Here is a 17,187-nt window from a genome sequence, read left to right on the forward strand (position 1 = left end):
AAGTCTGTTGAATTTATTCTAGACTAGCTTTTACCCGCAACTTCATTTATTTCTATCCCGGTGGAACAATCGATTTCTCAGGAAAAGCTATTCTATGTCTTAACAGAGCTTTCATCTAAATCGGATGGTTTAACATCATCATCATCATCATCCCAGCCTATATACGTCCCACTGCTGCGGCACAGCCTCCTCTCAGAACAAGAGGGCTTGGGCCATATTTCCACGCGGGCCAGTGCGGATTGGAACTTCACACATGGCACCATGAATTGCTTCGCAGTTTGTGCAGGTTTCCTCACGAGTTTTCCTCACCGCAAAGCTTCTGGTAAATTTCAAATGTAATTCCGCACATGAATTTCGAAAAACTCAGAGGTGCGAGCCGGGGTTTGAACCCACACGCACATGGTTTTAACATTCAAATAAATTACCAAATGAGATTTTTTTAATGGACTTTTGCCATTGTCATTAGACATGTTTTGGTAGACGTTTTTTTAACCTGTGGTAATGAAATGCAATAATAATTTATTTGCGGAACATGCAAGTAAACAGATGGACACTTACAAAGTTTTACTTTTATTTTTAATTTTTTAATCGACTGGGTGGCAAACGAGCGAGTGGGTCTCCTAATGGTAGGAGATCACCACCGCCCATAAACATCTGCAACACCAGGAGTATTGCAGACGCGTTGCCAACCTAGAGGCCTAAGATGGGATACCTCACGTGCCAGTAATTTCACCGGCTATCTTACACTCCACGCCGAAACACAACAGTGCAAGCAATATGGCGAGCAAGATGATGGTACCAATCCGGGCGGACCTTGCACAAGGTCCTACCACCTGCAAAACCTGAAACTTATCTGGAATAAATAAAAATAAATAAATAAATATCACGGGACAATTCACACCAATTGACCTAGTCCCAAAGTAAGGTTAGCAAAGCTTGTGTTATGGGTACTAAGCAACGGATAAATATAATTATATAGATATAGATACATACTTAAATACATATTAAACACCCAAGACCCGAGAACAAACATTCGTAATGTTTTAATATTCTGCTGTTTATACACCACCTGCTGTAAACTAGTCCTTCCTTCTTTCTGTAAAAAAGGTTGGCTGCAAGAGATCGCTCTTGCAATAATATAAGGCCGCCTATTGCCTACCTTGTAATTTTCTCTCTGTTTACATGTTTTCTTTATTCTCTGGTGTACAATACAGTCATTATATTCTATTGTAACATCCCGCGCGTCACATACTCATACGCGCCTAACTTATTCGTGATCGGCCAATTTATTTTACTAGTTTCGCCTTCAATTTAATATTCGAAATTCGTTAATGGGTGAATCAACTACTTCTTGTTATTCTGTCCCGTCAGCGAGGGGACAAAAGTAGTACGGGTTAATAGAAGAAATAGCATAAAAAAAAGCATAAGAATTTCAACCGGGACGATGGGTATAAGCTTTCATCTTCGTGGAATCCTGTTATTAATAAGTGTCGGCGTCGGGATGAATGTTCGGAGGGACGATCGGACGTTGTTAGTGTTGTGTGTCGGTGTGATAGGGTGACTAATAAAAGTGACCAAGTGCGGGTAGTTCGTGATACGAGTGCCGGCACTATTAGTGATCAAGTGCGGGTAGTTCGAAGAACTCGCGCTGCTAGGCAGACTTGACACCCCACACTTCAGTCTACTCGTGACCACGGCAACTGTAACGTTGCCGAAACGTCGAGGTAAATATTACTTGTGTAATAATAGCGTGATAAGTCCCGTTTCTGGTATTTTGACTATGAGTGAGAATCACGAAAGTTTAAAATGTTATAATAGAAGAAATGTTGTGTCACATTATACTAACATGCTTATTAGAGGACCAATTATATTAGGGGCTTAAAATTACCACAAAAATGTATGTTTGGCAAATTTTAATTCTATAACCATCATAACTTAGAGGTGGCCGTTATTTCACGTCACCGTATACAGTAACTGGTGACGTGGTGAATAACCAAATCACTGGTTTCACGTTAAGCGACAAGTGGTGATTTTTTTAACGAGCTATTTTTGTGGTGATGCGATTTTCGCCTCAACGCGGCAACGTTACAGACGTCACGAGTAGCACAGAATAAAAATTATAACCTTAACTTTATACAACGTCAAAGAAACGAATCTTAGATTATGAAATTATTGACATTACACCGTAAAACGATGCCTGTGCTAAATAACGTCATAGCTATTGAGCTGGTAACAAATTACGTTAAATACTAGTTTAATTTCTAATTCAGTTATAGTGACTGTCACAGAACGCGTCACTGCCGGCAGTGAAAGAAACTGTTTACTAAAATCACTGGTTTTAGTAACCAGTGACATGATTCTTGTCACCAGTTTCGTTTCGTTTCGCTCAAATCACGTAACGACCCACACCTACCATAACTATAGCAACGAGTAACAAGAAAAAGTCGATCAACCCTAATAACGTAACAGGTTAACAACTTTTTGATTTAAATGTCTCTGCTTCTATTTTCAGATCAGAGAGGTTTCGTTCGTGGTGTGCTTCATTTTACCTTTCTTTGTTGTTTGTTGCAGAATTTCACAGTGATATATATAACAATGGGTTTCCCCCGCTTGCCGCGCGAACTGCAGCTGAGCCTTGCGCCTGCGCTACTCGAGGCAATAGAGAACAAACCACAAGCCCACCAGGACGGGTAAATATTAGATATCAACTGATTATGTATTTAACTGACTAGCTAACTAAATAAATTAAATAAACTAAATATCATGGGACACTTGACACCAATGAGGGCTATCGCGTATGAATTCGCCGCTAGAGGCGCTAGTGTAGCGTGAGGTCTCCGAAATGTCAAATCTCATAGTTTTTGGGTGAGCTACGCGGGTTTATTTATAATTAGAATAATTTTGTGAATATTTTGCAATATCTGAAATTAATTATGGCAAATATGCGTTCCGAGGCAATGAATGTCTGTGTTTTGAGACAGTTTTGTCTTTCAGAAACCTTTTTCCTCCCTTTTTTCCGAACAAAACGGGGACTATGCAACACTGTGGCATGCTCGATATTTTCATGATACGGTTTTAAGGTGTATTAAATATGATTTTAATCAAAACTTTGTCTTTACGCCCGTAATAACATACTTTGAAAGCCATACTTAAAAACCTCACGCAACAGTGCGCCATCTAGTGAGACAAAAAACGCTAGCCCTCATTGACCTAGTCCCAAACTAAGCAAAGCTTGTACTATGGATACTAGGCAACGGATAAACATACTTATATAGATTAATACATACTTTACTTAAATACATATTAAACATCCAAGACCCGAGAACAAACATTCGTATTATTCATACAAATATCTGGCCCGGCTGGGAATCGAACCCGGGACCTCAAGCTTCGTAGTCAGGTTCTCTAACCACTTGGTCATCCGGTCGTCTAACTAATCGGCGCTGAGCCAGCCGACTAAAATGTAATCACGATCCAATGATTTTGTTTCGGCTGCATTCGTAAACATTCGTTTTGGTCCGTTTTTTTTACAAATAAACATTCAATCCAATTGTTTCTCCAATACGGTATTTGACCACTCCTTTTGCCATTTCCTATATGTTATTTTATTATGGAAATTTTCCTATATTATGCAAGTTTAGCGAAGGGAAAAATTATTTGGGTAAAAAATTGAATTTTTGAAAATATATTATGTCTGTTTCTTTCTGAAACACTTTTCTCCATTCAGCAAGTATGTCTTTATCTGTCTAATCTTGAATTTCAAAACTTTATAACTCTGTTATTTGTAAAAGTAGCTTGATAGTTGTTTTTCTGTTTGACAACATGCATTGTCAAGCTTTAGTTTATAAAATAAATATAAAGTAGTCAAATACCATATTATAACTGAGCCGTGGTGGCCGTGTGGTTTGACCTATAGCCTCTCAAGCAGAGGATCGTGAAGTTCAAACCCCGACTCGCACCTGCGAAGAAGCAATTCAATGGGTGTGTGTGAAGTTCCCAATCCGCACTGGGCCCGCTCGGGAGCTACGGCCCAAGCCCTCTCATTCTGAGAGGAGGCCTGTGCCCATCAGTGGGACGTATATAGGCTGGGATGATGACCATTATTATTCTTTTTTGATTTTGCAGTATCTTGATGCTGGTGATGCCGCTTTTGGGTGACATAAAGGAAACAGATCTGAGTCTAAAAGAAAAGCCAAAAGTATCATCTCTTATACTGAAATTCGCCACTGATATACTCTTACTGCCATACAGGTACGTGCTAAGTCACTAAGTTGTTAGTTTACTAAATAATTTTAACATCACGGCCTTTTTGTTAGCACATTGAGCGATGAGGATTGCTCAGTGATAGGTCACATAATATAGGTATCAATATTATGATTTTTGTAAAACAAATTCGTGTTTGTCGAACACTTATAACTCGAGAATGGCTCGACCGATTTTCATGGTTTTTGATTTGTTCTATTTGTCTCCGTCCCAAATAGCAGAATAACTATTAAAAACGTTGGAAAATTAACGAAAAAATAAAATGAAAGAAAAAACATTTTCCAATACAAAATGTTCATGGGTTTCGTAACTGTATACCACATCCCCACACACTTACAATAAGTTAGTTATTTTATATTTGCCTAGAAAAATATTCACTTAAAATAATTGATATGGCAAAACAACGTTAACGCTAGATGGCGCTGTTATTTGTATGTTATCTATCATATTTTTATGGTAGTGTTTTTTCGGGCATGACAACGTCTGCCGGGTCCGCTAGTGCTAGAAGTAAATGACAGTTAAGTGACATTGAATGTCATTTATGGGCGTTAGACCTTGTGCGTACTAAGAGAGCTATTTGCGCCTTTTTTATAAATCTATATGAGGGGGTAAACGAGCATGAGGGTCACCTGATAGGAAGCAATCACCACTGCCTGGTGCCTGCCCTTTGAGAGACAGGCTAATTAAAAAAAAACCTAGGCTGTACCGCTCCGGAAATGCTGTCCCAGGAAGCAGCAGGGCTACTCTGAAACTCGAAACTCGAAGTTCGTGTCGTGCGGTCCCTCTCGCTCTCGTATCAAACAGTGTAAGTGTCAGAGGGACCGCACGACACGAACTTCGAGTTTCGAGTTTCGGAGTAGCCCTGCTGGTTCCATTTCTTTGTCGTTCGTGAAATAAAATTTCGCTTGCGGACAGTCCTAGACTGCCAACCATCAAGGTGGTGAGGATGAAATGATTGACGCCTGCGCGAAGTGCGGTAGTGAAACCTAGCTGCAGGGAACAATACGAACAATTCACCTGAGCACTCCCCATATATATGCCCTGAGAGTCTTTGACCATTTTCAGAGCTCTTCCAAATGCGGGCGAGACAGAGTTCCAAGTGCCTCCAGGTATGAGCATGAGGACTTACAAGAGGATCGTGGACAAAAATCAGCTCAACCCGGAACAATTAGAAGAGGTACGGTATTATTATAGCGCCATGACTAACGAGAACGACAATACAATACAATAGTTATATAGTAAGCAGTACAGAAAACGCAGGTATGTAGAGATTTTCCAGGGTAAGCAATAGGCGGCCTTATTGCTTCAGAGCGATATCTCCCATGCAACCTTTACAATACGCAGGAAGTAAGGAATAGATTTTAGCAAGTGGTGCAATTTACAGCAGATTAGAGCAATATTAGGGCCGCCACGTACATTCGGAATTCCGTTTCGGAATTTCGATCCGGAATGCCGAACGCAGTAAATCCATACAAATTTAGGACCTACCATATTATTTAATTTATTTTAGTTAATTACTATATTATTATACAAACAGCAGTTTTCCGTCCGAAGTTTTTTCCCATTTGGAATTCCGTATCCGTACCTGTGCGTACTAAATTTAAATTAACGTATGTGTGTGATGTATTTACGGAATTTCGAATGTATATGGCGGCCCTTAAAAATACATAAACCAGCCATTCATACAATACACAAGTATACAACAAATCTAAATAGCACACAGCGATATATAAATAAACTAAATATTCTTATCATGCGGAAGATGACAGATAGTGCTCCCTAAGCTTTTAAGCCTGCCGACAGGGATTTTCACAAGTAAATTAAGTGAGTAAAGTTGTCTGTGAGTGGCCTGGATTGTCTATGAATAGACATAGAATTTAAAGTAAGGTAAAAGTTTTGAGAGCAATAAAGACAAGTAACATCGTTAAATCGCTCTTTGAGGTGGCAAGGAGTAACAGTGGAAAGGAAATCGAAAATACAAACTCAGACATGGATGCACAGAAAAACCAGAAAAAGAGACCAGCGCTGGGAATCGAACCCAGGTCCTCAGCAATCCGTGCTGCGTGCTATAACCCCTACACCACCGCTGGACAGGAATCTAGACACGATTTTTTCCTATGCATACATATCTCAGGTTGCTTATTTCTACTACGCTACTTAAGCAGCAGCACAAATTTTGGAGTTGAAATAAAAAATACAAAAAGACTCCAAAAAACCAATCATAAGTGGAAAGGAAAATAAGAAAGGGTATAAATTATCCTTGAATTAACGTACAGTAACCGGCCATAAAGATCGCACATCGGTCTTTCGAAATAGACTCTGCTAATTTCGGCTTCGTAGAGCGGTCACACACTACTTATGTGACGTTTGTCAGTTGTACAGGTGCAATAGAGTACGGACGCATTGAGATGAAAATATATAATAATCTAACGCCCAAGTCAAGTTTTTCATTTATGAACATCAAACTTTATGTCATTTATGATAGAGTTTGATGTTCAAATAACAATAAGTCCTTTATAAAGGACCCAACGGCGTTAGGAGGATAAAGAGTTGTTAAATTGTACGATGGCATCTTTAGGAAAAAGAGGGAACTATCCTTTTTCAAGTAGTTGCAACTGCTCTCTATAGATATCCGAAGTTTGCATGTCATTAATTTGACGTAAACTAATTAAGTCCATAAAGGTGCAGTATCTGGGGGCACAGCAGTGCCCCCGCCAAGTCGAGCAAAACAAAACAAAATGCACGGCATTAACTATTCATTTCATTTATTTTAAACTCATCTGGTCCCCAAGATACAGGTTAGCCTAGTTTGGGGTCCGTTAGACAGTACATTGTTTTGTTTTCAATTTCATGTTTCACTAAATAATTTTAGTCATCTCGGCATGCTGATGTTGTGAAACCCATATATGAAACTGTAAACGATTTATAACCTTTATTTTTAATAAACATTTTTTACTTTTTATTTTTATTTAATAAATACGATGATTGATGGACGGTCGCCAGGGTTCGGAAATCGTCGTGAACAGCCAATTGTCTTTTTCTGAAGACCGATGTGCAATCTTTATCTCCGGGTACTGTATTTGCCTTGTAAAAGCCGCGGTGGCCTAGTGGTTTGACCTATCGCCTCTCAAGCAGAGGGTCGTAGGCTCAAACCCCGGCTCGCACCTCTGAGTTTTTCGAAATTCATGTGCGGAATAACATTTGTAATTTACCACGAGCTTTGCGGTGAAGGAAAACATCGTGAGGAAACCTGCACAAACCTGCGAAGCAATTCAATGGTGCGTGTGAAGTTCCCAATCCGCACTGGGCCCGCGTGGGAACTACGGCCCAAGCCCTCTTGGTTCTGAGAGGAGGCCTGTGCCCAGCAGTGGGACGTTATAGGCTGGGACGATGACTGTATTTGTATTTTCATAATTGCTGATGGTAACGTTATTTTTTACAGATGAAACTGTCCATAGTGAACCTGATCAGCAAGGACATATTCAACACGGGCGACGTCCTGTTGCCGCTGGTGGTTGCAGCCGCGGACTCCCGTTTCAGCGTCGCCAACAGCGCCAACAGCCCCCTGATTAGGGCGAACAGGTAGAGAGTCATCATCATCATCATCATCCCAGCCTATATACGTCCCACTGCTGGGCACAGGCCTCCTCTCAGAACAAGAGGGCTTGGGCCGTAGTTCCCACGCGGGCCCAGTGCGGATTGGGAACTTCACACGCACCATTGAATTGCTTCGCAGGTTTGTGCAGGTTTCCTCACGATGTTTTTCCTTCACCGCAAAGCTCGTGGCAAATGTAATTCCGCACATGAATTTCGAAAAACTCAGAGGTGCGAGCCGGGGTTTGAACCCCCGACCCTCTGTTTGAGAGGCGATAGGTCAAACAACTAGGCCACCACGGCTTTTTTCAGGTAGAGAGTGTTATTTATATATTTGAACTTACCAAAACCATAGTGATATTTTTCATAAATAATATAATAGTTATGTAGCCGTACTTTATAGTTAACTAGAGTTTACCCGCGGCTTCGCACGCGTAAACTATTCGATCTGGTAGTTACAATTGAAATTCCGGGATTTTACAAAATTCCTCTGGGAATTCCAAAATTTATATCGTGATCTTCATTATGGTTATGTTATGAACAACTACAAAATTTCATGACTTTAAACCCAACGGTTGAAATTTTAATATTGTATCCCTATCCCGTGGGAATATCGGAATAAAAAGTAGCCTATGTGTTATTCCACACGTCCAGTTACCTACATACCAAATTTCATGACACTAAGCCTAGCGTTTGTTATTTTGGGATTTTATCCCTATCCCGTGGGAATATCGGGATAAAAAGTAGCCTATGTGTTATTCCAGACGTCTAGCTATTTACGTACCAAATTTCATCCAAATGCGTCCAGCCGTTTTAAGGTAGACTTCCGAGTAGAGCGGCTCCGGCGTCACTAACGCAGCGACAGTAACGCGGCGATAGAGCGATAGTATTATGCAGTACGGAAACGTATGAATAACGTTCGAACGCAGCGTCACTGTCGCCGCGACACTGACGCTGACAGTGACGCTGCGTTCGAACGTTAGTTCATACGTTTCCGTACTGCATAATACTATCGCTCTATCGCCGCGTTACCGTCGCTGCGTTAGTGACGCTGGAGCCGCTCTACTCGGAAGTCAACCTTTAGCGTGAAGGAATAACTAACATACACACACACACACGAACTTTAGCATTTATAATATAAGTGGGAAGTAGGATTAGTAACTTGTTTCCTGCATGTTTTCAAGGAATTAAGATTTATCATCAAAAGAAAGAAAAAACTTAATGTAGTCATCTCTTTGCTTTGTGTTTCCTACGAGTATTTCCAAGCTGGGTAATGTATTATTGTTTTTAGTTCTGTAGACTGGACGCAGCCTTCCGTGGTTGCTCCGCTGTACTCGCTGTATCTGGGCACTTGGGGCGGCCGGAAAGTGCCTCAAGATGATGTTAAGGTGAGTTTTCTTGAGCACGGTCACATGAATTAATATCTGCTACAGCGGAGCGTGAAATAATATCTGACACGCTTTATCGGCGCTAGAAACAGATCAGATATTTATAGCCTATACAGTGTCCCACTACTGGACAAAGGCCTCCCCTTTCTCCTTCCACTCGTCTCTGGCTTCGGCATCTTATATAAAAAAAAATATGTCCGAAGTGTCGAAAGTGCTCTCAAAATTCACTGCAATGGTTTTTGTTTAAAGCCTTCCAAGTTTTTTTTTTTTTAATTTCAGGTGCCAGCATGCACAAGACTTCGGCTGAAAATAATTCAGTACCTGAATAAAGCTTCGGGGCCTGGTATCATGTTCCCACATTGCGTGCAGGTAGTTAACGGATTTCATATGCTTTGTTAATGCATTGCGCGTATTGTCAATTAATCGATGAGCTTCGGGCGTGTCCGCCGAGCAATGTACAGCAAATCCATCACCGCATCGCCGGCAGTCTGTATTTGTTCGAAGACAATGATATTTCCGATTTTTTTTCGCTTCTCTTGCTACGCTAAAGTTCGTATGCTAGATGATTGCTGTATTTTGTTTTTTTTTTATGCTCAAGTGTGTAAAAGAAAATTTTCGACTAAAGCCAAGGCAATGAGGCGCCAACAGCCACAAAAGATAGAAGGCAGAAGTGTAAAATGGTTTTTAAGTCTTGTCTTAAGTAATCGGTGTTTTATATCACTTACACAGATATAGCTTGTAAGTGAATAAATTTGCAATATTTCTGTTTAATTTCCTTGCCATCGAAATGAAAAGCACTGTATTTCATGAAACCCATTTTACCTTCGATTAATTATCAACCCTCGCGTTCTCGTGCCGCTCGGGTGGATAAACGTGTCACGAACAGCGGCACGTTTAATGCACTTGTTTACAATATACTTTTTATTGTTTTCAGGTCATATTTTCATCATTGTTCGACCCAAATACCAATTCACGGCTTCGTAACATGGCGCTGATGTACTTATTGAATGTGATTAACAGGTAAACATGGTTATTAAGTCAATATCATCATCATTTGAGCCTATACATGTTCTACTGATGGGCGCAGGCCTCCTCTCACAATGAGAAGGCTTGGGCCGTAATTCCCACGCGGGCTCAGTGTAGATTGACAACTTTACAAATAGGTACGTAATGGATGCAAGTTTTATTCACGATATTTTCCTTCAATATTCTTCTGCGAAATTACAGAAAAAATAGGAATTTACTACGATCTTTGCGGTGAAAGAAAACATGGTGAGAGAACGAAGCAATTCAATAGTTTGTGTGAAGTTCCCAATCCGCACTGGGTCGGCGTGGGAACTACTGTTCAAGCCCTCTCATTCTGAGAGGAAGCCTGTGCCCAGCATTAGGACTTATACAGGCTGATGATGATGGCTAAAACCAAAAAGTATTTTCTGGGAAATTGCACACGTTTTTATAACAAAATTCCAAAAAATATTACCAATGAAATGGATACAAAATTCAAATCTATTGTCAAGAAGACGTTTATATCTAAGGCGTATTATAAAATTAATGATTATTAATATCATGGACAGGGATATTCGGAAATAATTCTGACCGCATTGGCGATCCCTTACTCCAAATAGCGAATCAACTGTGTTTAAAATGAAGTTCATCATCATCATCATCATTCCAGCCTATATACGTCCCACTGCAGGGCAGAGGCCTCCTCTTAGAACAAGAGGGCTTGGGCCATAAGTTCCCACGCGGGCCCAGTGCGGATTGGGAACTTCACACGCACCATTGAATTGCTTCGCAGGTTTGTGCAGGTTTCCTCACGATGTTTTCCTTCACCGCAAAGCTCGTGGTAAATTTCAAATGTAATTCCGCACATGAATTTCGAAAAACTCAGAGGTGCGTGCCGGGGTTTGAACCCACGACCCTCTGCTTGAGAGGCGATAGGTCAAACCACTAGGCCACGACGGCTTTTTAAAATGAAGTTATCTGTTAAAAAAATCATACCTCGTTGAGTTTCTTGCTGGATTCTTCTCAACAGATGTTTTTTGGAACCGGTGGTAGATTTTTTTTGACATTCATAAGTGCTTGTTATAGCCTAAATTGAATAAAGATACTAAGCCGTGGTGGCCTAGTGGTTTGAAAGCCGTGGTGGCCTAGTGGTTTGACCGATCGCCTCTCAAGCAGAGGGTCGTGGGTTCAAACCCCGGCTCGCACCTCTGAGTTTTTCGAAATTCATGTGCGGAATTACATTTGCCACGAGCTTTGCGGTGAAGGAAAAACATCGTGAGGAAACCTGCACAAACCTGCGAAGCAATTCAATGGTGCGTGTGAAGTTCCCAATCCGCACTGGGCCCGCGTGGGAACTATGGCCCAAGCCCTCTTGTTCTGAGAGGAGGCCTGTGCCCAGCAGTGGGACGTATATAGGCCGAAAATGGATGCAGTAATAGGTAATTTTGTATGTAGAGAGGGCTAAATTTTGTGCCGTTGAATATATTTTGACTTTGACTTTGACGTTGAGGACAGTTTGCAAATCCATTCCAGTGTTCTGAAATTCGTGTGTTCTTGTTTTACAGCGGCGACCAAGTGCAACTGAAGAAAGTGTCTACAGTTTTCCTGCAAGGTATCCTGAAGCTCATACGGTCTGATGAATACGCAGAACACCAGCCAAAAGCCTACATGTGTTTAGGTTGGTATATATCTAATTCCACTAATATTAAAAATGCGAAAGTCTGTTTGTTTGTTTTTTAAAAACAACCATGCCATATTTCATAACTCAAAGCCCAGCGGTTGTTATTTCGAGATTTTCTCCCTATCCCGTGGGATAATCGAGACTAAAAGTAGCCTATGTGTAATTCCCGATTTCCAGCTATCTACATGTTACCAATTTTCATCCTAATCCGTCCAGCCGTTTTAGTGTGAAGGAGAAAAAAAACAACGTGCACACACACGCACACGCTCACGCGCACGCGCGCACGCACGCACGCACACACACACAAACTTTCGCATTTATAATATTGTTTGTTTGTTTCTTTATTGTACAAAAGGAAAAACAAAAAGGTTACAGAAAAAAATAAGGTGACCATTTTGACCATTTCTAGCTCCCACCCCCCACTATTGTGTGACGTCTATGGATGACCCCTAGCCATTTTCATTGTGTTTTATTTTTTGTTATTGTCCAGCGTTCAAATCCCCAGTGCATATTTTTGTGTTTTTCCATCTTTTTGTATTTTTTTATTGTTTCAGAAAGACAAATTGAAACCATTTTTTATTCACTATCGAACTTACTTTTTTTTTGTAGTTAATTATAAGCTTTTCCGTTAAGGATTATTTTACTCAAATGCATTGTAACGCGAAAATTTTTTTTTATTAGTTACACAAAATTCCGATAGATGACGCTGTTGCGTCTGGCGATATTTCTGAATCGCGCTGTTATTTTTTTTCTTGGAATAATGAAGTGACCCCCGCCAGTTAAAATCGTTTGGTTACACACACAGTGTCCCCTGAAGGGGTGAGTGGACGTTAGAGACATGTCACATCTCTTCCATTTCCGATTTTTTGACTGGTAAATGGTATAGTGTGAACATTTCACTTGTGAACACACAAGTGAAATTTTCCCACATGCCATTCTGTCATAAAATTGGACGTGGAATAAATGTAACGTTGTCTCTTTCTCGTTCTCACCCTTTCAATTGTCTAACATTATAAACTGGTCATCCGGAGGCACGACCACGGCAGTTCCCTCGCCAAGTTTGGAAATAGTTCCGATCCGCGTTCTGTTATACTTGTGACACAACTATATATTTAACATTGTGAATCTGTAAAAAAAATCATACCTCGTTGAGTTTCTTCCCGGATTCTTCTCAACAGACTTTTTTTCCGAACCAGTGTTAGATTTTTTTTATAAGTGGTTGTTACAACCTAAATTGAATAGATATTTTGACTTTGACAAGTCTACGGGAAGGCAATCTGCTGTAGTCTTCTTGACGCGCTTTGGCGTGCCTACTTCTATCTAGCAGAATATAGAAAGCTGAAATTCTGCTTAACTGATGAGTTAGGGTCACTGCGAAACCTACAATTTCATGCTTACAGCTTCAATCGCTTAAAAGCTATTGGCAGGGTGCACGTCAGCGCCGCCTGGCGTTCGTAACTTTCTCGGCTCTGTCAAATAATAAACGCAACAAAGTAAAGGTAATTTAATTAATTTAAAACATTGACTATAGGTAGTGCCACGAGAGTCGAAGTGAATGATTACATACACAGTTACATGATGAACTGATTCATGAAAGGAGTATGATAATTTATGAGTGAATGTCAAAATTTTGCTGTCATTACATAACATGTTTTTTTGTGTGTTACCTCAACTCTGGTGGCACTACCTATACATATAAAGCAATCAAAAACAGCAAAATTAATTTATTTCTAACGTTAAACCTATTTGGTTTTTACTTGAAAAAAAATGCAATCTACATATATAATATTAATTATTATTATTATGACAATTTACTTCTTCGTCGTTTTGTTACAAATTAAAGAAATAAAAGAATATTATTGTTTGTTTTCAGTAAGTAGTTTTCAGTAGTGAATAAAATGGCTATGGTTATCAAGACGGGTATTCCAAAACATATGCAGTCTAGAGCATGAGGAGTCCATGAAAATCCATCAGTCGGTGCTAGTAATCGATAAAATTTGCTTTATTTTCTCCCGTATTTTGTCCTAAGTTCAAATCTTAAAATCTTTTTGCATATTTTTTTGTGCGGATTGTCCAGCGTTCAAATCCCCAGTGGCACATCTTTTTGTATATTTTCCTCTTTTTGTATTTTTTTTATTGTATCAAAAAGACAAACAAAAGAAACCATTTTGAGCTAGCGGTAGCTCCGCGATTATTTGCCGCCAGCGCACCGGTGCGGTGACGCGGACCTTATATGACCGTACATGGCTTAATCGCCGCGTCCACGCGACGGCACCGCGGCGGCGCGCAGGCGGCGAATGATTGCGGAGATACCGCAGCGCGCTTTTTTTACTGATTTTCCTGCACATCACTTTGCGTTTATTGTGCAAGTAGGCCACAAAGGGCTCTTTAACATGACACTTTTTTAAACTACTCAGCAGAAGTGTAGAATGCTTTCACCTTAAAAATTAGAGTGAAAAAAGGCCCTCGTGTCAAAATTATAATATGATTCTGTAATATACATTTCAGGCCAAGTAACATTAAGCTTTTGGATTCCGAAGGCAAGCTTACGCCTGCCGCCCCCATAGTTAGCCTTTACTTATTAGTTTTGTTAGTAACATAAAATTCCGACAGATAGCGCTGTTAGCTCCGTCATTATTTCTAAATCGCGCTGTTACATTTTTTCTTGGAATAATGACGGTCCGTCCATTAGATCTGTTTTGTCAGTCATAGCGACTCATGAAAGAGTAAGTGAAAACATGATTTGGATCCCTTATTATCCATTTCAACAATCATGACAAAATTAAGAGAAGTAGAACTCTTTCGTTTCTGTCACAAATAATTATGTTATGATATTTGGATATGGATGAAATGCGCCTGCCTCATGCATTCCCTTACCCTTTCATATTTAACATTAATTTAAAACTGGTTTCATCAAGAGACACGGTAGTGCCTCCGCCAAGTTTGGAAATAATTCCGATCCGCGTTGGCGATCCCGTACTTCAAACAGCGAATCTACTGTGTTAAAAATGTTGTTGTGTTAAATACTTGTGATTCATTAAGTAACCTTTTTTTTTTCGACAGGATTTTCTGGAATCGTTGGTAGATTTATTTGACATTTTTAAGTATTTGTTATAGCCTAAATTTTACTAATGCGATTTAACGAACAATTCTCGTATATATGTAATCAGATTCACAGAATCGGCTCCAACGATTTCGATGAACTTTGGTATATAGTGGTTTTCGGGGATGACAAATCGATCTAGCTTGGTCTTATCTCTGGGAAAATACTTGTTATTGAGTTTTAGTTTCCGCGAATTTTCAGCTCTGTCTAGCGGAATCTAGAAAAAGGCGTAAATCTTGCTTATTTGACGAGCTAGGGTAACCTATAATTTCAAGCTTATAGCTACAATCGTTTAGAAGTTATTGGCAGGGTGCACTTCAGCGCTGCCTGGCGTTTTTAACTTTCCTGGCTCTGTCAATATAAACGCAGCAAAATAAAGGTAAATTAATTTGAAAGTTTTTCCCGTTAGGAATTATTTTACTTAACCAGTTGCGCGACGAATGACTTTTTTGCCCTGTGTAAAAAGGTGATTGAAACTAAACAAAAAAAATGGGAATATCACGTGTAGTTAATTAAGTGCCACTATGGCGCGCGGGGCGTCCGACGGGTTAGGTATATACTGAATACTGTAACTATACGACCCTACAGCTTTCATTCACGTCCAGTGCAACTCCTCTGGCTTTGCCGACTCTCCTGCCGATACGTATAATAACCAACATTCAAATCTCAAAACCCGCAACTTTTTGTATTTTCTCTGATTTGTCCTAAGTTCAAATCTTGAAGACCACATCTTTTTGCATTTTTCATCTTTTTGTATTTTTTATTGTTTCGCAACTTTACCTTAAAATCCTAGTTATAATATAAATGCGAAGGTTTGTGTCTGTTACTCTTCCACGCTAAATAAGTAATAGTTCATTATAAGCTGTACATTTTGAGATAAAAATCTAATTTTGCAAAAAAACGGACTACACAATTATTTGTAAGTTTTTTAGCTACATACAATTCCGACAGGTGGCGCTGTTACTTGCCGCATCATTTCTAAATCGCGCTGTTAAGTTTTTTCTTGGAATAATGACGCTCCATCGATTGGGTCTGACATGTTAGTCATAGCGACTCCTGAAGGAGTAAGTCAAAGAGTAGTATAATATACGGGGAAAAGAGAGCCCTCTCTCGTCTCATTCATGCAGACCGTTTTGAAGCGCCGTCTGCATTTCCTAACTAGTACCATTGATGTATATATCCATCCATACGTATAGCTATTAATAGTCACAGGTATTCTTTTACTTTACTGGATTTGCTTCCCAGCTCAAACCACATAAAAACTAAAAACAGGGCTGCAAAGAGAAGTGAGACCGCTTGAATTCAGTCTTCTTAAGTTTAAACCAGCCTCAATTTTCCGTTGCAGCACTGTCTTTACTTTTTATGTGGACGATGTGCACGAGTTTTCGATTGCAACGTAGCCATCTTGTTCTTTTGAGCGCGAATAGACGCCTGGCCTGACATAGAGGGTTGCTACACAAAAAATATATGTAACGACTGAGCGGATACAATTATGTGACTTTTATATTAGAAATTACAATACGATTGTCAATTTCGAAAATAAAGTTCATTTTTGCGGTAATTATCACGACAAAATATTTTTTAATAAATAAAAATTTGTGATCTCAAGCTTTCAGTGACATCTATCTGAAACAAACGACAACAATCTGTTTTATTTTAGGTTAGATAAAGGAGATGGCGGCGCTATCGACATGAATTAGTACGGTATAGGCGACTGTCCCCCCCCTGGAGTAAGTGAAAACATGGATCTGATCCCTTATCTTCCATTTCCATTATTATGTCATAAGTGGTTAAGCGTTGCACAACATTCCATTATGTGAACGTACCACTATGTCATAAAATGTATCGAAGAAATGTGACCTTATTCATGTTTTTACTCACGCCTTCATTTGTTCAAATTAATTATAAACTTGTCTTATTAGTGGGCACGGCAGTGCCTCCGCCAAGTCGAGCGCAAAGCAAACTGCCGCACCCCTATCCTCTCGATGTATCTCTCATATGAGGTCACTGGCACAAAAGAAGGCCGAACTTCTATTTATTTGTTATGGTGGCTAAGCTATTTGCCTACGCATCCGCCTCCGCTATTAATACATATAAACAAATACGACACTTGACACCACTTAAATACATATTAAACATCCAAGACTCGAGAA

The 17,187-nt window shown here is 39.8% G+C and overlaps 1 protein-coding gene and 1 long non-coding RNA gene across 2 annotated transcripts in view; both read left to right on the plus strand.

Moving 5' to 3' along the window:
- Positions 1 to 1,074: 1,074 nt before the first annotated feature.
- The window catches only part of LOC141433143 (uncharacterized), a 228,072-nt gene continuing 211,959 nt past the window's right edge, over positions 1,075 to 17,187 (plus strand). Inside the window, exon 1 of the long non-coding RNA XR_012451902.1 lies at positions 1,075 to 1,107. This is a non-coding gene — a long non-coding RNA (uncharacterized lncRNA). The remainder of the gene's footprint in view (positions 1,108 to 17,187) is intronic.
- LOC141433128 (proteasome-associated protein ECM29 homolog) overlaps positions 2,572 to 17,187 on the plus strand; it is a 43,262-nt gene continuing 28,646 nt past the window's right edge. Inside the window, exons 1-8 of the mRNA XM_074094976.1 lie at positions 2,572 to 2,690; positions 4,126 to 4,251; positions 5,329 to 5,440; positions 7,706 to 7,845; positions 9,149 to 9,245; positions 9,525 to 9,614; positions 10,180 to 10,265; positions 11,816 to 11,928. Coding sequence (XP_073951077.1) covers positions 2,596 to 2,690; positions 4,126 to 4,251; positions 5,329 to 5,440; positions 7,706 to 7,845; positions 9,149 to 9,245; positions 9,525 to 9,614; positions 10,180 to 10,265; positions 11,816 to 11,928 — 859 coding nt within the window. The 5' untranslated portion in view covers positions 2,572 to 2,595. The remainder of the gene's footprint in view (positions 2,691 to 4,125; positions 4,252 to 5,328; positions 5,441 to 7,705; positions 7,846 to 9,148; positions 9,246 to 9,524; positions 9,615 to 10,179; positions 10,266 to 11,815; positions 11,929 to 17,187) is intronic.

This window comes from Choristoneura fumiferana, chromosome 12, assembly GCF_025370935.1.
Source record: "Choristoneura fumiferana chromosome 12, NRCan_CFum_1, whole genome shotgun sequence".
NCBI lineage: Eukaryota > Metazoa > Arthropoda > Insecta > Lepidoptera > Tortricidae > Choristoneura > Choristoneura fumiferana.